Source organism: Muntiacus reevesi, chromosome 1 (assembly GCF_963930625.1).
Source record: "Muntiacus reevesi chromosome 1, mMunRee1.1, whole genome shotgun sequence".
NCBI lineage: Eukaryota > Metazoa > Chordata > Mammalia > Artiodactyla > Cervidae > Muntiacus > Muntiacus reevesi.
Genome location: NC_089249.1, coordinates 215,745,132 through 215,765,089, shown reverse-complemented (window position 1 = coordinate 215,765,089; position 19,958 = coordinate 215,745,132). Strand labels below are relative to the sequence as shown.

The 19,958-nt window shown below is 50.7% G+C and overlaps 3 protein-coding genes across 3 annotated transcripts; 1 reads left to right on the top strand and 2 right to left on the bottom strand.

Annotated features, from left to right (window-relative positions):
• Positions 1–189: 189 nt before the first annotated feature.
• On the bottom strand, positions 190–2,821 carry HIGD2A (HIG1 hypoxia inducible domain family member 2A). The gene is made up of 2 exons (XM_065918235.1): positions 2,612–2,821; positions 190–2,237 (listed from the first exon to the last, which is right to left on the bottom strand). The coding sequence occupies exons 1-2, from the start codon at positions 2,763–2,765 to the stop codon at positions 2,071–2,073; spliced, it is 321 nt and encodes a 106-aa protein (XP_065774307.1). The 5' UTR covers positions 2,766–2,821; the 3' UTR covers positions 190–2,070.
• A 106-nt stretch (positions 2,822–2,927) lies between these two features.
• NOP16 (NOP16 nucleolar protein) lies at positions 2,928–7,784 on the top strand. The gene is made up of 5 exons (XM_065918234.1): positions 2,928–3,150; positions 3,245–3,353; positions 4,470–4,539; positions 6,451–6,557; positions 7,334–7,784. Exons 1-5 carry the CDS (start codon positions 3,044–3,046, stop codon positions 7,475–7,477), a joined length of 537 nt encoding a protein of 178 aa, XP_065774306.1. The 5' UTR covers positions 2,928–3,043; the 3' UTR covers positions 7,478–7,784.
• Positions 7,785–9,609: 1,825 nt separating this feature from the next.
• ARL10 (ADP ribosylation factor like GTPase 10) lies at positions 9,610–18,874 on the bottom strand. The gene is made up of 4 exons (XM_065918232.1): positions 18,616–18,874; positions 17,775–17,976; positions 14,755–14,930; positions 9,610–13,090 (listed from the first exon to the last, which is right to left on the bottom strand). The coding sequence occupies exons 1-4, from the start codon at positions 18,796–18,798 to the stop codon at positions 12,917–12,919; spliced, it is 735 nt and encodes a 244-aa protein (XP_065774304.1). The 5' UTR covers positions 18,799–18,874; the 3' UTR covers positions 9,610–12,916.
• Between the last annotated feature and the right edge of the window lie 1,084 nt (positions 18,875–19,958).

Genomic DNA, 19,958 nt, shown 5'->3' with positions numbered 1-19,958 from the left:
TTGCAACTTCAACCCTTTCTGATCGAACAAGCCTGTGAGATAAGGATTTTGGAGAAACAATCAGTGACTATACCTTCTCCCCTTTTAACAGAGGTTGCACACAGGTTACATTCAAGCCATTGTGATCTGAAGTGTTTAAAAAGATTTAATTGCCAACCGTATTAGTTTCCTAGAACTGCCATAACCACATTGTCTGGCTTAGAACAACAGAATTTATTGTCTCACTGGTCTGGAGGTTATTAAGTCTGAAACCATGCTGTCACCATCCCTCTAAAGGCCATAGGGAAGGAGCTGTGTTCCTTGGCTTGTACATACGTTACTACAATCCTGAGTTTATCATCACATCACCTGTTCTCTATACATGTCTGCTTTTGTGTCCAAACTTCTCCTTTGTATAAGCACACTAGTCATACTGGATTAGAGTCCACCCTACTGACCTCATTTTAAATTGATTACCTCTGAAAAGACCCTATTATCAAATAAGATCACCTTCTGAAGTACTGGGGTTAGGACTTTCAACTAACCTTTTTTTGGTGGGGGTTGGAGGGGGAGGAACAGCAACAAGTTAAAAATAGTGACCATCCTCTCTAGAAGTGCCATAGCCCTCACCACTTCATGTCTGTTCTGTGTGGAGGCCAAGGGTCACCACACTTAGAATCTTTCTCTTACAGCTGAAAGACCATGGTGGGGGCAAGAAGCTTCGCTGGCCTTAGTCATACAGCTGGTATTGAAACTGATGGTGCCACGGATGGAAGGAAACAGAATCTGACTCAACATCTTAGGGATGACTGCAGAATGGCAACCCACTCCAGTGTTCTTGCCTGGAGAATCCCAGGGATGGAGGAGCCTGGTGGGCTGCCATTTATGGGGTTGCACAGAGTCGGACATGACTGAAGCGACTTAGCAGCAGCAGCAGATCAGGAACACCTGGTTTTGAGACTTTACATGAATGAGAAACTCATGAGGGTGCCTCTCTTCTTGAGTTTGCTCAGATCTCCAGTCTCCTTTTCTCCTTAACCATAAAACACTAGGTGCTGCCACAAATCATTGGCAAGCTTTGAGATTACCCTGTGCGCTGTTTCTGTTACATCAGGCTGTGTCTGTAAGCCTGTTTCCTGCTCTATAAGATGCATCAAGAACCAAGCTGGGATGGTCTAGATCAGCCTTAAGTGTTCTCAGGAGGTAGTACTGGAGTCAGGAACACAAGTGGAGGGCAGAAGCATGGCAGGCCTCATGGGAAGGAAGGTTTTCTACTTAAAGTTTGAAAATTGTTGGAAAGATCAGTCCCCACCTCCGACCCTGGCCCCCCATATAACAGCACTGTAGAAACTGTCTTGTTCAGTTGCTAAGTCATGACTCTTTGCTATCCCATGAATGTAGCACGCTAGGTTTCCCTGTCTTTCACTATCTCTTGGAGTTTGCACGAATTTGACTATTGAATCAGTGATGCCATTCAACCATCTCACCCTCTGTCACCCTCTTCTCCTCCTGCCCTCAATCTTTCCTAGCATCAGGGTCTTTACCAATGAGTTGGCTCTGTGCATCATGTGACCAAAGTATTTGAGCTTCAGCATCAGTCCTTCCACTGAATATTCAGGGTTGATTTCCTTTAGGATTGACTGGTTTGATCTCCCTGCTGTCCAAGGGACTCTCAAGACTGCCTACTTTTAAAAAATACCTCGGGGTGACTGCTGTCAGGAAAGTTTGAGAATCAGTAGACTACTGGATTTCTAAAAGACCCTGCAGTCTTTAGTCTGTTTTCTCCTAAAACCAAAGACCAAAAACCATGGCGGTGAAAGTGGGAACGAATTCACTGAATTACAAGTGAATGAGAATTTATTAGGTAGGAAGTGGCGAAGGTGCAGCACAAACAGAAGTTGGCAACACGTAAACTGAACGGAACCCGAGATTCCGGAAAAAAAATCTGTCGTTTACACAATTGGCCACTTCCACCCGCACTGATACAGGGCTTGTTAGGGGAGATGAGGGAGTTATTTCAGTGGTAGGACTGGTGGTTCCGAAATGCTGTATACGCCATCTCCGTGAGGCTTTCAAGGCGAGGCCACCGGTTCAAGGTCGAGATTTCAGAGTGGACGCAGCCAGACCCACCAAGATGGCTACGATCGTGAAGCCCTGGGCGGCGATCCGGGTACGCATCATGAGTTGGGAGCGCTGGCTCTGTCCACGGTGGAAGCAGTAGAGGCCATAGGTTAGGGCGGCTGCAGTGCCCAGGCAGCCTGAAGAGGCGACAAAGCAGGTGGGAAGTGGCAGGTCCGGCTCCAGAGGGCCCCTCCCCTCTTTGGGCTTCCCTCTCCAGGGTCAAGATATCCTTAAACAGGAGCTGAGGAGAGCGCGCCGTGAGGTGGGGCCGAGGTGGGAGGGGTGGGAAGAAGGAGGGCCGGGGCAGGGGTGGGGGGGGTCCTCGGAGTCAGAGTCCGCCGCGTACCAGCGTCCCCAATCCCGTCCAGCTCCTACTCCAATCACGTTCACCCCTCACCGCCCGGCCCCTTCTCATTCCGGTCACCCCACTGGGGTCCCGGTCCTCCCCTATTTCATTCCCTCTGCATACTGCCCTCTTGGTCTACAGTTCCTACAGCTCCCACTTGCTTACCTATGGGTACCAGTGGGTTCTCGCGGGTCTTGCGGATAAACTTTTCCTTGAAGCTTTCCGAAGTGCTGTATACACTGGGGCTAAAGCCTTCAATGACTGGGGGCTGCGATGGTTCAAAAGGTGCCTCCGGAGTGACACGGCCAGGAGTCTCCATGTTTCGGGCAACAGCAGTAGGCGAAAATTCGGACACTAAGCCCCGCCTCCTGATGAGGTCATTAAAGGGGGCAGGGGAAAGGGCTTTGCTGAACGTTGTACGCAGGCGCGGTCGCTCGTGGCATTCTGGGAGTTATAGTACCAGCTTGTGTCGCTTCGAAGAAGACTACATTTCCCGAAAGCCTGCAAAACCACGTGCTCCACTAGCCGGAAGGAGTCGCTACACGAGGTAGTTGGAGTGAGAAGCAGAGTCTAGTACGCGGTGCTGTGGTCAGTGCAATGCCCAAAGCCAAGGGAAAGACTCGGAGGCAGAAGTTCGGTTATAATATTAACCGGAAGCGTCTGAACCGGAATGCTCGACGGAAGGCAGCGCCGCGGATCGAATGGTGAGGAGACCGGGGTTCAGACGGCAGGAGACCTTGGCCGGGACGGCTAGCTAGATGACAGTCCCGCGATCGCCCTCTTTTTTTTTTCCCGTAGCTCGCACATCCGACATGCCTGGGACCAGACCAAATCGGTGCGGCAGAACCTGGCCGAGATGGGTTTGGCTATGGACCCCAACAGGGCAGTGCCCTTTCTTAAGAGAAAGGTACTGACATGGTCCCGGCCTTGCCCTCCGCCCCCACACCATCCTTAGCTGGCTTAATCCTGTCTATTACCTCCCTCACGCCCTTGGGTTTGCGACTTCCCCACAGCCAACTCGGCCAGCCTGACAGTGCGTTGAGATTACCTTTTAGTATCTCCCTCATACTGCCTCCCCAGCACACATTGGACCTGGGTTGGAGCTGCCGTTTTCCTTCGGCACTCACTTTATCCTTCTGAAAGTAAACTGTTTGGGTCTTCCTTGGTATCTCAGTTTTCCAGAATTTATCTTTTTCTGCCCTTAACTCTCCTAACAAGGAGTTTGGAATCCTTACTGCGCCTCACACCTTTCCTCAGTTATCCAATCGTCCTTGGTCTGATGCTTCCCTTTTCTAGTTTCTCCAGAATAATTCTTTTTCTGGACCACTTTCAAAAATCGCACCCCCTTTCACTCAGTAACTTCTTTCCTACTTTAATTCATTGACACTTGTAAATACTTGATGGTATGTCATGTTATATATTTATCTGTTTATTATCTGTGCATCTTTCCTCCAACATAATCTGCTTGGGGACAAGAACTCTGTTCCATTCACTACTAAGCCTCGGTGGTGCTTAGGATGTGACTAGTGGTCTGTAGTTAATGAATCATGAGTTGGGAGCGCTGATTGGGTTTGTCCCGTTGCCTTCAGGCAAATTTCTTATTATCTCTATGCTAGAGGAACAAGGCACTACTGTTTATTGAATAAATATGAAACTATAGCCAAGCACTGTCAGCTTGCTCCTTGCATAAGAGAAGGCATCTGACCTCTCTCCCTCATTGAAAACTCTAAAGTGCTTTCATGTGCATTGCTTCATTTGATAATCACACAGTGAAGTGAGGCAGGCAAGGAATATTCTGCCCATTTTATAGATGGGCACAGAAAGATAAACTGCTTACTTGAGCATCTTGGGAAGAAAAAGCATCCAGGGCATTAGTTCTTTGGTCATCTAGTCTTGCCTGACCTTGTGAAGGGGCCCTTATGGATAACGCAGTTGTGTTGAGATGGGCAGGAGCCTTTAGAATTCTCCCTCATCCAGGATAATTTCTTCTGGCTACTGTTCTCACGGTCTCTGTTCTCTGCAGGTAAAGACCATGGAAGTGGATGTAGAGGAGAGGCCTAAGGAGCTTGTGCGGAAGCCGTATGTGCTTAATGGTGGGTGTGGGCCACAGTTTCTGTAGGTCAGCATCCTATACAGGGCTGGAAAGGACTCTCAGATGTTCTCAGTGTACAGATGGAGAAACTGAGGTTCAGAGGGAGAAAGTGAGCTGGTCCAGGGCTCAGCTGGCAGAGTTAGAACTGTGTCCTGGCTGAGATGTTTTCAGTCTACTGACTAATTTCCAATGCGTGAAGGGAGGCCAGAGATGTTCAGGGAGGACCTAACCGGTGCCTGAGAGGACAAAGGAGAAAAGCATCAAGTCTCAGGCGTGAATTCAGCTTCTCATGAGTTTAAGGATGAACAGATTTCTTTTTAGAGATTCCACCACATAATCTTTCGAGTGAGGATGGGATGGTTGGATGGCATCACCAATTCGATGGACATGAGTTTGAGTAGGCTCCAGGAGTTGGTGATGGACAAGGAAGCCTGGTGTGCCTCAGTCGATGGGGTCTGAGTCAGACACGACCAAGCGACTGAACTGAATCTTTCCAATGATAAATCAACTTTATGTATTTTAAGGCTATAGAGACCGAATATTAAAACAAGAGGGTAAATTCTGCAAAGTTTAAAGATTTGAATGACCAGAAATTTAAAGAATAGTATTTATTTATTTTTGGCTGTGCCTTCATTGCTGCTCAGGCTTTTCTCTAGTTATGGCTTGAGCATAACTCAAGCATGCGCAGGCTTCTTCCTGTGGAGGCTTCTCTTCTCGTGGAGCACAGGCTGGAAGCGCACAGTCTTCAGTAGTTGCAGCACGTGGACTCAGTAGTTGTGGCTCCTGGGCTCTGGAGCACAGGCTCAATAGTTGTGTCCATGGGCTTCGTTGCTCCACTGTATGTGAGCTCTTCCCAGATTAAGTATCGAACCCACGTCTCCTACCTTGGCAGGCCAGTTCTTTACCTCTGAGCCACCAGGAAAGCCCTCTGACCAGACATTTGGTATAGAATTCCATGAATTCCTGTCTGTAGTCTATTTTAGTGATTCTTGTAAGAGTTACTGCACAGGATTGTATATACAAAATCATGTGTACTTACTGTAGTGAAAGCTAATCTTAAAAAGTTTTAATTCTTTAATTAAAAATTTTTTAAATTATGGTAAAAAAATACCCCACAAAATTTACCATTAAAAAAGGTTAATTGTGGCAAAAGTAAAAACCCTCAAAATTTACCATCATAATCATTTAAAAAATACATAGCTCAGTAGTGTTGTGCCTGTGTGCTTCAGTCGCTAAGCCATGTCCAACTCTTCTGACCCCTTGGACTGTCGCTCTCCAGGTCCTCTATGGATAGGTTTTCCCAGGCATAACACTGGAGTGGGTTGCCATTTCCTCTTCTCTAGAGGATCTTCCCCATCCAGGGATTGAACCTGCATCTCCTGCATTGCAGGCAGAGTCTTTACCGCTGAGCCATCAGAGAAGCCCAGCTATTTTAGGAGTGAGGCCATATTGACTCCAGAATTTGGTTTTCCCCCTCACGTGGAACAGTAAGGTGCCTCGGGCCCTAGTTTCTACAGCTCGAGTTTCATTTCCCGTATTAATACTTTTAAGAGGTTCTCAAAGAGTTTTAGAGCTGGAATGGAGCCCTGCATTGTGGACAAGCAATGTGTCTTCATCTCTGTCCCTAGTACCTGGCACCAAGTAGGGATTTTTAGTTTGGTGCCTTCCTTTCACCCATCTGAGACCCAAAGAGAGGTGACTTATTGCCATACTGATGGATGCTTGTGCCACAGGGAGAGCCTGGGACCCGAGGGGCTAATGAGGAAGATTCTAGCACTGAATTTGGAGAGGAAGAGGGAAAGGTCATCACTTGGCCAGTGTAGCAACTCTTGTGGGTTGGGATTGACTGAGCAATTCAACTTATGCAGGAAGCAAAGCTTCATTCCCTGTCTCTTGGCTTCTCTCAACCCAGACCTGGAGGCAGAAGCCAGCCTTCCAGAAAAGAAAGGAAATACACTGTCGCGAGATCTCATTGACTATGTTCGCTACATGGTGGAGAACCATGGGGAGAACTATAAGGTAAGTGTTTCAGGCCTGGCAGGAGGAACCACTTGGGCCCTTGGAGAAGGTACCCTGGACCGTTTGGGGTCTGATCTGCTTGGCTAGTGCCTGTTTCCTGAGGTTGAGTGGAAACAAAGAGGAAAGATACCCTAGGAAATGAATCCCTTTGACAGAATGCTTATAATTGGGTAGACTAAGTAGCCTATGGTGTGTATCCCACTCATAAATATATATTGTTTGCTCACGTGGTATTTTTAATGGAATGCAGGTGACCCTCGGACAACTTGAGAGTTAACCTGTGTTTAATTTACAGTTGGTCTTCCAAGTCTGCAGTTCCTCAAATCTAAGGATTCAACCAACCGTGGACCATGTAGTGCTATAGTAGTTACTCCTGAAAAATACCCATTATAAGTGGACCCATGCAGTTCACATCTGTGCTGTTCAAGAGTTAACTGCTGTTCAGGGGTTAACTCCCATTTTAATTATGGGAGGTTTCAAGTAAAAGTCCTTATTTTTTTTTTGGTTTCTCTTAAAAATGGAAAGATCTGGCTACACTGGACCCCTGTGCCCAGGTGGGATCAGTTGGTGATGGACGAAGAATGAGCTACTCAGCTGGTCTCAGCTCCTGCCTAGTCCCTGAGGGCACCTGTACCCATTTTCCCACATACACTATGACTTTTGATGCGAGGAATCTGAATCTCAGGGATGGGCAGTACCTTGCCCAACTCAGGGCTAGGGATTTGAATTTTGCCTGTCCAGCCTTCTTCATTCAAGTGGCCATTTTCCTTCCTTAGGCTATGGCCCGGGACGAGAAGAATTACTATCAAGATACCCCAAAACAGATTCGGAATAAGATCAACGTGTACAAGCGTTTTTACCCAGCAGAGTGGCAAGCCTTCACTGATTCTTTACAAAAGAATAGAATGGAGGTTGAGTGACTGGTTTATGCCTGCCCCAGGATGAGGCTTCTTCCTGGACCAGAGAAGCAAGGAGGGGTGTGCATCTACACGAGGCCGGCCAAACCCCATGGAATCAAAAGGTTACAATGCGTGTGCACGCGCGCACACACACACACATACACAGACACACACAATCTCTCTCATATTTCACTTTGGAGAAGATACTGTCTCCCAGAGGCTCCCATTTATATTCTCCTAGGGGCTCTGGGAAAAGCCAGAACCTGTTGTTTTCTGAGCGGGCAGTTTGTTTGAATATAGTCTGTGTATAATAAAATAGTTATTTTTACTTCTCTGACAATTTTGTATTTGCCCTCCCAGCCAAGCCCTGGGGCTGCCCCTTCAATAACCTCCTCAACCAAAGTAAAGAGGCCATTCAGTCCTTTGCACATTCATGTACCCTCCTAGGCAGAGCTGCCCTACCTTTTCTCCCCTGTTCTGGTTCTACTGCTCGCTACCTTGGTTTCCTGAATAGCAGTTCCACTATCACTTATATAAAAAAGTGAATCACTCACTTAGTCATGTCTGACTTTGTGACCCATGGACTGTAGTCTGCTAGGCTCCTCTGTCCATGGGATTCTTCAGACAAAATACTGGAGTGGGTAGTCATTCCCTTCTCCAGGTATCTTCCTGACCCAGGGTTAGACCCTGGGTCTCCTGCACTGCAGGCGGATTCTTTACCATCTGAGCTGATTAATACTTCTGTGGAAGCCTGGGCTGCTTGGGAGGGGCCTCCAGTGCCGGCCCCACCCCAGGCTAGGGGCTGGTGGACTGGTTTTCTGTGCCCTGGTCTGAAGCCAGCTGTGGCTCAAGCGCCAGAGGTAAGATGCTTTGCAGCTGCTTCCTGATCTGCCTTCAAGTGACCTGCCTTTGCTACATGTCTTTTGAGTCTGAGGTCCCCAAACCTGCTTTCTGAGATGTCCGTTGGACTGCTGAATGCAACTCTGCTGTGTACAAAGTCCCGGGCTACACACTGCATGGCATTCCTTCGGGCCCGGCCTGTGTAATTTGGTGGCATGATTGGTATGTAGCAGGACTGTAGTCACAGTGTGAGGTGGGTGCTGGGCATTTTTTCTCTTGATTCATTATCATCAGGTATTAATAATACAAAAGCCCTCTGTTTCCGAGGTTTCTCCTGAAATCACATAAAATGTCTCCCCTCACTACTCTAGAAAAGAAGGACTTAAGTGTTTTTACATAGAACATTTCACATAAAACCACACAGTTGTGTGGTTTTATTTTCTTGCAGATAAGGAAGCAGGATTGAGAGGCATTAACATGGGGTTTGAAGTCAGTCTGTCCAATGACTAAGTCTAGGCTTTCCCTTGCTGGCCTTCTCTTCAGCCACTGGAGGCAGCCCACCATCTCACACCGTTAAGGCAGCCTGGACCCCGTTGAGGCAGGCTGGACACTGGACAGAAACCTGCCTACTGGACCCGGCTTGCTGGACTCCAGCAGTGACCATCACCGTGAGCACAGGCTTTAGGAATGCAAGTCCTTCAGAGCATTCTGAAATCAGGCCCGTGACTGGGCCAGGCCCTTAACCTTGTTTCTTCATCCAGTTCAGCTGCCATACCACAGGGCTTTGGGGAAGCCTTCCCTACCACTTTCCTCTGCCCCTAGGCTGTGTCAGTGTTCTGGAGTCCCCACAGCCCCGACTTCCTATAGCCAGTGCCAGTAACTATCTTTTAGTCTGGTTGGACATCCCCTACCAGACTGGGCTTGAGTGCAGGGACCTTGTGAGGGACCCAGAGAGCCCAGCCCAAGGGCAGGTGTTGGGGGGGACACTTGTGGAATGGTGCCACCTCCATTCTGACCTCTGGTGTGGAGGCAGTCAAAGCTGTTCTCCAATTCTGTAAAGCAATTAAATTTCAACTAAAAAACATTGCTACAATTAAAAAGTTCTCACTTCCATTTTCATGCTTAGCTCTGGCCCTGTCAGCTAGAACTCCTACAAGGGTTTGGTTATCTCCCCAAAAGTACTGTTAGGCCAAAGCTGATGTACCCACCCACCCCAATGTGGAGTGAAGGGATTGAGATTAGATGTGGGAAGTGTTCTGGGACCACCCTCCATAGCTGTCCCCCCCCCAGACAGTTAAGCACCAAACACATGATTGTTCCTCAAAATCAGAATTTATATGAAACCACCACTGAATTTTTGGCATTTATTGTACATAGCCACCAACACTCCACTTTATGTAGTTTGTGGGCCTGGGTACACAGGGCATGGTCAGGGACAGCAAGGCTCCTTTACTTCTTTGATGATCTTTGATGACAATCTTCCCCTTGTCCCTTTATGGGCCCATCTCCATAAGGAGAAGGAGGCAGCAGGGAAAGCTGGAGGTTTCCCTTTAAATAGTTACTAGAGAAGACTTGGAGAATGTGACAGCAGACGGCGAGGGTGAGAGGCAGACTGATGACCATGCAGGTCTGAGGTCTGGGGCAGCTGTGAGAGGACGAGAATAGACACCACAGACGCGTTTCAGTGGCTGGTTTGAGATGCTGGCAGTTGCTACTAAGCTAGCCTAAGAACAAAATATTTTCCAAAGGCAAGTGGAAACATTTTTCTGGAGAATCTGGGGTCTCATTCAGACACGCTAGTTGTGAAATTTTTCACCAGCTTTCTGAGGAGGGTCCGGAGGTCCTGAGGGACCAACTTTGCCTCCTGTCTAGTCCTCACAGCTGGATACCACTGCGTTGGCACAAGCTTACAATGGATGGTTCTGAGCACCAGGAGGTGCCAGAGGCTTCTTGGGATAGGCAGCTGGTCCAAGGTGGTGGTCCCAGCAGCCTCAAGAGCCCTCTTGCCTAGACCATCCACGTGTCCAGGCTCTGGGCCAGGCTGACCTCTTTTCAGAAGGACAGTAGCAGGTTAGAAGCCATGATTTCATTCAAACAACCTTAGGAACAGAAGCTCCCAGTGTCAGGGTGTGTGAGTCATAGGATCAACCAGCATGTAGACGCATGAGCTTCCTTCCCAAGCGTGAGTGGGCACTGCATGGTCTTCACGAGAGTACGAGAGCTGCCCAGCCATCCATTCACTATTCCCAAGCTCAGGTGGGGCAGAGGGGAAAAACATGGTGTCATCCCGGTTAGTCAGGAACTGCACTTGGAGATGAACAGTTTCCCCAAAGCAGTCATCTAGGCTCTTGAACAAAGTCACATTCAGGAACAACTATGTGAGAGTACAAGGTAGTTAGCTGTTCTTAATAAAGGCCCTTCCCCGACCTTGCCCAGTCTGGTCCTGGTAGGGACCGGAACACAAGCCTGGCGCCCCGCTTGGAGGCCAGGCCAGCTGAGTGCTGCTGTCAGCCACAGACATGAGCACACCCACAGGCCAACAGGATGTCCATCCAGTCTGTACAGGTGCCCTGGACCTTCGGTGCTCCTCAGTGTCATCTTCTGGTGTGCCCTGGGACCTGCTGGTTCTGAGACTGGTCTTTGAAAGCTGCTCAAGTACGTAACTCTATTCAAGTTCACCTCCTGACAGTGGGGACTTTAAAAACTGTCCTACATAGTGATATGCATTAGAACAAAGGCAGGTCTTAATTAGTAGAAAAGGGCTCCCCTCTCCGAAACGCTGGCTCCAAGAGTAACTTTCAAGTATTAACACTAGAGGACAAGGTGAAGTTCACAGAACAGAGAAGTCAAGTCTTAACTTCTGCCAGCAAAATGAAGTGTCAGCAGAGTTTCAAAGGCTACTCTAAAACCCAAGTCATTCCCAAAATATTCAAAATAAAATCAGTCAAATCACTTCTTAAGACAAAGTTAATTGGAATTTCAAAGAAAAGTGATTCTATTCTGAGACACCTTCCCGGCCCGCCCTTCTTGCACCCGCCACAGTATGAAACTGTAGCACGCTGAGTAAATGTCAAATGAAACAAAGGCACATGATCTCTATTCTCAATTAAAAAGCAAACTGAGTTGGTTACCTCCTCAAAAAAAAGGCCCATTTGTGGCTGTTGACTGTTCAGTGGCCTCTTTACAGACAAAAGGTTCCTTCTGCCTGCACTGAAGGGTCAAATACAGACAGTCTTTAAACTGGCTGAGCACTGGAAACAGGAGAATCGTGGAATGTGTGCTGGAGCGGACACCAGCTACTCTGTTCAGCTTTGCCTGAGCTGCACAATCAGCAGGTCCAGGAAGGCTGTGCGATATACTCAAGGATACCCATCGGTTGGTCTGCTCACTCTTATTTCTTCTTAAGAGTAACTATGATGAAATTGCCTCTCCCAGAGTCATTTGTTACCTCTACAGAGTTTGTGTCCCTTTGACGTATTAGGCCAAGTGTTGGAGTTCAAGTTCATGTGGGTCATCGTGAAGTTCTATGACATCAAGTACAGCCACAAAGGGTCGGGGGAGCGAGAGCTCTGTCTCCATTGACACACGTAGCTTACCACACTGTCATTCATGATTCCAGCTATTTTCCTCAAAGATCCAAATTTTCCATGACAGTCATCTGGGGTTTGGATAACAGCACCTAGAAACAGAGCCTAAAACTTGGGCCTGTTCCTTTTATAAATAAATAAATAATTAAATGCAGTCTGGAGGCCAACATCCTGCTCCCCTGACAAATCTTCCCAGGAACACAGGCAGGCTCCTTCCTTCCCCAGACTTATGTAAACATGGGCATTGGCACAGTTAAGTGTAAGAGTAGCAGCTTCTGACTCCAGATTAGGGTGGGTGCGGGTTTCAGTTTCTCTGATTAGGGGGTGAAGACCACCTGCTCTGTATTTAAGAGGTTAGTGGGCTGGACCTCAACCTTGGGAAAGCAGGGAGGTTTCAGGAAGCTCCTTGCCAGGATCTCTAGATTACTCCTCAAGCTTCCTATCTTCATGGCTCGGTTAGAAAGCCACCATCTAAATCACCCCTCTTTAAAAGGGATGGCCCAGAGAGGCAGGGATTGCACAAGGCCACGAGCCAACTGGGGTTGGAGGATAAGGCAGGACAGGGAGTCTGAGCCCATGGCTTACGGCCCAGAACCTGCCCACACGAGAGGGTACAAAATACACCAGGAGGGATCGGTCTAGGGTTAGGGCATACTTCGGACACCTACAGCAGTCCTCACCCCCTGGGACCAGCAGGGCGGGGAGACTGGAGCCTGCTGAGCAGCTCGCTGTAGAGGTCAGAGGATGAGGCCGCCTTCCCTGGTGAAGGTGGGATCCACATGCTGCTCAGAATAAGCGAGACACCGCCATCTCCCAGCCTTGGCCTCAGCTGCCTCCCTGCTTCAGCCTCATGGCTAGCTCGCCAGGAGGGCTTCTGTGTGGTTCCTGGTCTCACCCCGGCCTGCTCTCGGGGGTGAGGAGGGGAGAAGGGGAGTGATGCTATGTGGCCCGTGCCCCAGGCCCCGGCTGGAGATGAAGAGGCAGGAGGAGCGGAGCTGGGGTCCCCAGGGCTGGTGAGCGGGCGGGCGCTGGCCTAGGAGAGAAGCTCCAGGAGCAGTTTCCAGATGTGCACGGTGCCCGGGTTTTCAAAGCTGGTTCCTGCAGGGGCGATGCTGGCCGCCAGGAGGAACACTTCCCGCTGGCTGTCGACGGCCTGCAGACCCAGCTCCTGCTGCAGCTCCACCATACTCATGGCTTCGCTCAGGTCCTGGGATGAAACGGAGACATCAGGCTGGACTCAGAGCGTGTCCCAGCAACCCACCCTTGTCATCTGTGAAATAAACTGTTCAACGGCTCCCTGGGGGGAAACACTGGGGACTAAGTTCTCTCTTGGCCAGTTGGTCTAAACTCACTTCCTCATCTCTGACTTTCCATGGTATCAACTTCTTTCCATCCCCTCATTCTCACCCACAGCCACTGTGCTAAGAAACAGCATGTCGTCTAAGTCAGGCATTTTGATAGGTACTTACCTTATTTAACTCACTGTCCATACTAAACTGATGGGGAAATCAGCTCAGGGAGGTGATACCATTTAGCAAAGGATAACAGTGATATGTGGCAGAGCCAGGTTTCAAACCCAGGTTGGTTTGATGACCAAGTTTATGATCTTTATAGAAATCTTAGCTCAGTTTCCTAAATTCAATGGTGGAGAGATCTTATGGTAAGGTCACTTTCAGACAGAGGCCTCACCTCCCCTAGACTCCTAGAAACCTGCTGAGGAAAAAACAGAGGCCATTACTCAACATGGCTGGTGATGGTACATTTAATTTCAAGCCTGGCCCAAGATTAAAAGGTTTCTTCTTGAAGCAGTTCATAGAATGATGGGACCTTAGGTGCTGTCTCCTGTAAAGTTCAAAATCACTATAAATCATAGTTTATATATAAGATGATGACATGATTCATTGTCCAAACTGGGTCACGTCTGAGACTCAAAGTAGGAACTAGTATAGTTATATCAGAGCAACAGGCATAGCTGGGGCCTGTCCCAGGTAGACCAGAACCTAAGGTTACCCTGTTTATAACTGTGCCAGGTATTTCTTGATAGGCAGGGGAAACCTGAGTCTAAGACAGACAGCATGTCTCCAAGCCAGGCTGGAAACAGGTCCCACAGCTCTCAGGGTCAAGGGCCCATGCCACCTGAAACACAACAGGACTCTACTGTGGCAGAGAATGGCACTGTAAGTATGTGATGCCAACAGTTACTGGGCCAGGAGATGTATATAGCATAGAGTGAAGAGCAGGAAATTTGAGGATCTGAGCTCAAGACCTGGCTTTGCCACATAGCAGCTGTAACTCTGGGCTAACGTCAAGGCCTATAGCGAGGTCATGATTACAGTGTGCTTAGCATGCTGTGAGCACACAGCAAATATTAGTTATTATTATTAAACTTGTTAACTTCTTACCACTTCCCAGCTATAGCTCTCTGATCTAGAGTCAGAAATCATTAAGGGCATATCAGAGTGGAAAAGGTGTAATTGGAGTACGACTTCCCAATTTACTATTTTCAAGGTGTACAAAATCTCTCTGAGCTTCAGATTCCCTATCTGTAAAATGGAAACAGTATCCCATATCTTACAGAGTGAATAGAAACATCAGATGAAATATTATTTGAAGCCACACCTCAGACACAGTGGACACAGAGAAATGATTTTTCTCATTCTTCCAGGATGACAAATGACAGGGAGGCAGAGAGGCAGGCAGAGAGGATGAGGGATGAGGAATGAGGACACAGCACAGGTAGCAGCGGGGGTGCCAGTATCAGCTGTGTGCTGCAGGTCATGGGTCTAGGCCCGAATCCCTCTCTGGTGCTCCCGGCCCCAGGCATTGTGGATCAAGCCCAGCCGACCTTGGCCAGCCTCCCACGGCCCTCACCTGCTTGTTGGCCACCACCACAACAGGCAGGTCAGGGTCCTTGTCTAGCAGCTTGTGCAGCTCCTGTCGGGCCCATGGCAGCCGCAGCCGGTCAGCCGAGTCCACCATGAACACCAGCACGTCTACTTCATTCACAAACTCCTTCCAGTAGAAGCGCAGATTCTGGCTGCCGCCGACTGAGGAGAGGCCAGGGGCCAGCTCAGAGCCTCCCTGGGCCCAGGCTCTCTACTTACAGCCCACCCCCACCTCACTTCCAGTCTCCCAAGGCTCCACTGGCCAGTGGAGCAAGGGAACGTCCACGGGTTCCTGAGCCAATCGGACCTGAGTGCAGCTCTAGCTCTGACAGCTGTATCTCTCTGAGCAGGTCGACACCTCTGAGCATCAGTCTCCTCCTCACTGAACTTACCTAACAGGCTGCAGCAAAACCCCAAAGTACTGTACGCAATGTACCTTTCACAGGACTGGGGATAACATGTCCTTAATACACAGTACTCTGGTTCTTCCTCCTGGGCTGTCCTGCCTCCTCCCAATCCCTAGCTTCCTTTCAGGTCAGTGGCTGTGGTCAGCAGCCAGGATCCCCTGTGTTGCCTGAGAACAGCCATTCTCCACTCAGTTTTTCTTGTTCAGTCTGGTTGCCCCACTTTCTTTCCTTGGAAAGGCCAAACTCAATCCTGCCACCATGTGGCTGTCCAAGTAGCACCTCCCCCAACCTGGGTTGCATTCCTGTTCCTCTGTGTCCCTCTGCAAAGTCCTCAATGGTCACCCCCGCATCCTAGTGTTTCTGATTAGACTTCTGACACTTGTGGACTCAGCTCTTTGAGAGTCAGAGCTATGTATCTCTGGATCCCCCCAAAGCCCTCAGCACAATGCCTGGCACATAGCAGGCACTCAACAAGTATATACTGAGTACTTACTAGGTGCCAAGCACTGATCTGGGTGCTGGGGACACAGAGGTCAGCAAGGCAGGCAGGGGGGCCCTGCTCTCAAGGAGCTCCCTCTGTAACCAGGACCAACACAGTAGTAACACAAAAACACATTCCACAAAGGAAGGAAATAAAACAGGAAAAGTGAAAGTGGTGGGGCGGGGTGGGGGTGGTGTCTGCTGGTAGCTTTGGATTGGGTGGTCTGAGAAGGTGGCCTAAGGAGGTGGCACATGAGCTGATGACAAGGAGCTGGTCATGAGAAGAGGCAGAGAAAAACGTTATAGGCACCAGGCAGGGCAAGATCCATGTGTTCAAGAAATAGAAGGCATTCAGGGTGGCTGAGGCGCCACCAGAGGGGGAGAAGGAGCCACAACCAGCAGGGAGGACCAGGGCTGGACCACCCAGGGCCTGTAAGGCCACAGTGAGGCCGTGGGGAGCCCCTTAAACATTTTAAGCAAGAATGACATGAAGTGATATGGATTTCTGAAAGATGCTGCTGGTCAACATTGAGGACAGAAGTGGAATCAGGAAGACCAGCAAGGAGACTGTTGTAGTACTGATAGGTGACCGTGGATTGGGACAAGCAGGAAGAGATGGAGGTGAGGAGAAATGGACAGATGCAAACTCTACTGGAGGATAAAGCTGACAGAACTAGCTAATAAAATGAACACAGGAGGTGGGTGGGCGGGGGCGGGGGCAGGGAGGGAAAAGCCAAAGACCCACAGAGGGCTCATTCTCAGCCAGGCTCCAGGCCAAGCAATGTAGGCGACCACAGCAAACTGAGTGTTGTGGCAGGGGAAAGGCCCCAGACTTGAATAGGAGATCCGGGTTTGAATCCAGGTTGAGTGACCTTATTGAGCCTGGATACTGTCTCTGCCAGACAGGGGGGGCCTCAACTGCAGAACCCCCATCTGAATGTTCTGTGTCCCGGGCATGAGATGGAGACGTGGAAAGCATGCTGAAAGGACTGAATCTCAGGTAAATATCAATGTTTCCTACAATCAGGGAGGAAAGATGTAGCCAGGGCAGGCTAGCAGGCAAGGCCCTGACACCAGAGGAACTGGGCCCATTCAGGCCAACGGCCAGGCCTTGAGTCTGATCCCACCAGTTTGGCACTTAACTAAACCCACTGAGTCTTTATGGTCTGAGTCCTGTGGCTGGCAGAAATCTACCTGTCCCTCTACCTGGACACAGGTAGTAAAGTTCTGCTGCCCTCTCAATACCCTCTCTCCTATCCTCTCCTGAGATCCCAAGAAGCCTAACATTGAGGGCAGGAGGCTACTCAGAGTTTCCTTTGATCGATCACTCACTTAACAAGCTCTTCCAGGTACCTGATTGGGGCTGGGTCCATGGGGCCAGAGCTGGATCAGATTTATCTGTGCCCCAGATGCCCAGTCAGGGCAGAAGGAAGAACTCTTAAGCTAGCCTGGTGGTCAGATAAGGCTTCATGGGATATCACCTTTGACCTAAACCTTGAAGGATGAACAGCAGTTCATAAAGGGAAGAACAGTGTATGCAAAGCACAGATGATAGGAAAGAAAACAGCAAGCACCCTTCAGAAACCCTGGAGAATTCCATGGATTGAGGAGGCTGGCGGGCTACACAATCCATGAGGTCCTATGGGATCCTAAAGAGTCGGACACGACTGAGCAACTCTCACTCACTCACTTCAGAGGAGAGCCCAGAGCCAGACAGCATTAACAGACTGGCAAGCTGCCTGAGCCTGGATAAATTATTTAACTTTCTGGGCCTCACTGCCTCATGCAGGACATATATAATGAAGGTAATAACTCTTTCCAGTTTTATGGAGTTGTCGGGAGGGTTTTTTAAAGTGCTGTCTGTCAAGTGCTTGGCATAAAGGAAACTTCAGCTGTGAGTGTATCAGGGTTAGATTAGGCACTTGGGCTGCAGTAAGGGTGACGGACAGGCGGCGACCAAACCAGAAAACAGAGCGGTGCTGGACTCCATCCTATGCCCCAGGGACATATGGGAAGAATTTTCTACAGGGGCGTGTCCTGCTTAATTAACAAGCCCCAACTCGGGTCCAGCTGAGATGACGCGGGAGACGGGTTCGGGGGGAGGGGGGTGTCTGCTCACTCTCCAGCAGGTCCACCTCGAAGTCCCTGGTGGGCAGCCGCACAGAGTTGAAGCCCCAGGTGGGGATGTGGCCTTCCAGCGGTGGCTTCCCCGCCAGCACGCGCAGGAATGTGCTTTTCCCGGAGCCGTCCAGCCCCAGTACCAACACCTCGCGCTGCTCCAGCTCCTCCAGCGCCGGCTCCACGTCTTCCTCGTCCTCGGGCTGCGGAGCACGGATCAGGCTGCGATCGGCACCCTCCCGCCTCACCCTTCCCGCAGGGAAGACCGAAAGCCCAAAGCGCACATCCCCGCCCTCCCGCCTTCAAGGGACTGCCAGGCCCGCTCTGGTGCACTGGGACGAGCGCTGCCAAGAGTCCTGAATTCCCCAAAGCCGTTCTTCTGGCTTTCCCTGGGTGACCTCGGGCAAATTCCTCCCCTTCGCGGAGCCTCAGCCTCCTTGGACTGACAATCCCTCGTCACTCCAAGGAGGTAGGACGCGCCGAACCGCGCTAACGAGCGAAACAGCGGCAGGACGCGAGGAGGAGGCGGAGGGCATCCCGGGCTGGACGCAAAGCGCAGGCGCCAGGCGAACACGGGCTGCACCCGGCGCGGGCGGGACGGCGTTCCCCGGCCGCGCGCTCGCGCCCCGGCCCCAGCCCCGGCGAGTAAGCCGGAGGCCTACAGCGGCGCAGCACAGCACACACCCCCAAACGCCCACCGGTTCCAGGGTTCCGGGACTCCCAGTCGCCCGCCACGCGCCCAGCAGCGCGGCGCCTGCGGCGCCAAGCTCCCAACTCGCAGGGCGGCGGTCACACCCCCTCGGCTGCACGCGCGGAGGCGCCGACCCTCCTCGGGCACTCACGTCCCACTCGTCCCACTGTGGAAGGCCGGCAGGCTCAGCGCCCCACCAGGCCTCGCCTCCGTCCCAGCGCCGCTCCCGTCCGCTGCCGAAGTAGGTCTTCCAGAGGATAAAGAGCACCGAACCGAGCACGGCCGCCGCGCCACCCAGCGCCAGCACCAAGGGGCTCAGCGGCCGCGGCGCCATCGGGGCGGGTGAGGGGCGCGAGTGCCGGTTGCACAGGCCGAGCCAGCCGGCCTGCCGAAGATGGCCCCACTGCGACTGCCTCGGCCGCGCCCACCCACCCAACCAACCCAGCCCCGCACTACAAGCCCCACAATGCACCGCCGCTGTCGCGACAGGCGGCGGGAGCAGGGGGGCGCGGCCCGGAGCGCGGGGTCCTCCCACCCACTCCGCTAGGTGCGGTGTGGAGCGAGAGGCTGCGCCTGGGCTGGACCAGACGTGGTTACACCGGCATCTACCGAGTACTTGCTGTTAAGGGGTTAGCTCAAGACGGTTTTAGGCTACCCCTTGAAACAGTGCCCCTTGGTAGGGAAAACTGAGGCCCTAGGCGCACCTTCGTGTGTGGGTGCTGCCTGCGTTCAACCCCAGGTGGTATGCTTCCTGGGCATCCCTCATGATCTCCGAGAGGAATTGCCATGGGATGGCAGGTTATGGAGTGGCAGAGGCCGGATTGGAACCCAGGTCCCTGACTCAGTACTGTCTACCTTCTGTTCGCTGCTGCCTGGCTCCCAGGGGTTCTGCTCTCTTGGAGGCTCTTGGCATCCTGGTGAAGCCAGCGGGGTCAGGGAATCAGTGTTTAGACCTGACCACTTTGTCCTGTGACCCTCGGTGACCCAAAGTTTCCAGGGTGTAGCACAAGGAGGAAAAGCAGGAGAAACGGGCCTGGAGTACATGGGCCAGGAGGAACCCCATGAGAAACTCTGGGGTGAATGGGTTTAATTTTATTGAATGGGTTTATTTTTATTGTAAACCACTTCAAGCCATTTTATAGACCAGGGTGGACCCGGGGCTTTTTTCTAGTTACCACAGGTATGCTCAGATCTCTCCCGTTTCCTCTGCCTCTCCTTTCCATTTCAGACCCACTTCTGGATAATGTGCATTTTCTATTCCTCACTCCCACCAATCCAGAGAAACTATTCTCACCAGGGTCTCTAACAAACTCACTAAATTTCTTCGTAGTGAAATAAGAGGGGAGAAGATGTTGCCAGTGTTGGTGGTTTAGTCGCCAAGTGGTGTCCCACCCTTAGGACCCCATGGACTGTAGTCCATTAGCCTTAAGACATTACAAAGACTGGTTAGAACCAGCTAGGTCCAAGATAGTAAAGAGTCGACTTCCAGTAGAC

What these genes read in the sequence shown, in the direction of transcription:
- HIGD2A (XM_065918235.1), bottom strand. Translation starts at nt 2,765, where the DNA reads ATGGAGACTCCTGGCCGTGTCACTCCGGAGGCACCTTTTGAACCATCG. An exon ending in GAACCCACTGGTACCCATAG is followed by an intron (nt 2,238 to 2,611) that starts GTAAGCAAGTGG and finishes TCGCCTCTTCAG; the next exon opens with GCTGCCTGGGCACTGCAGCC.
- NOP16 (XM_065918234.1), top strand. Translation starts at nt 3,044, where the DNA reads ATGCCCAAAGCCAAGGGAAAGACTCGGAGGCAGAAGTTCGGTTATAAT. An exon ending in TGCCCTTTCTTAAGAGAAAG is followed by an intron (nt 3,354 to 4,469) that starts GTACTGACATGG and finishes TGTTCTCTGCAG; the next exon opens with GTAAAGACCATGGAAGTGGA. An exon ending in ACCATGGGGAGAACTATAAG is followed by an intron (nt 6,558 to 7,333) that starts GTAAGTGTTTCA and finishes TTCCTTCCTTAG; the next exon opens with GCTATGGCCCGGGACGAGAA.
- ARL10 (XM_065918232.1), bottom strand. Translation starts at nt 18,798, where the DNA reads ATGGCGCCGCGGCCGCTGAGCCCCTTGGTGCTGGCGCTGGGTGGCGCG. An exon ending in CGAGGTGGACCTGCTGGAGA is followed by an intron (nt 14,931 to 17,774) that starts GTGAGCAGACAC and finishes GCCTCTCCTCAG; the next exon opens with TCGGCGGCAGCCAGAATCTG. An exon ending in TGGTGGTGGCCAACAAGCAG is followed by an intron (nt 13,091 to 14,754) that starts GTGAGGGCCGTG and finishes GTTTCATCCCAG; the next exon opens with GACCTGAGCGAAGCCATGAG.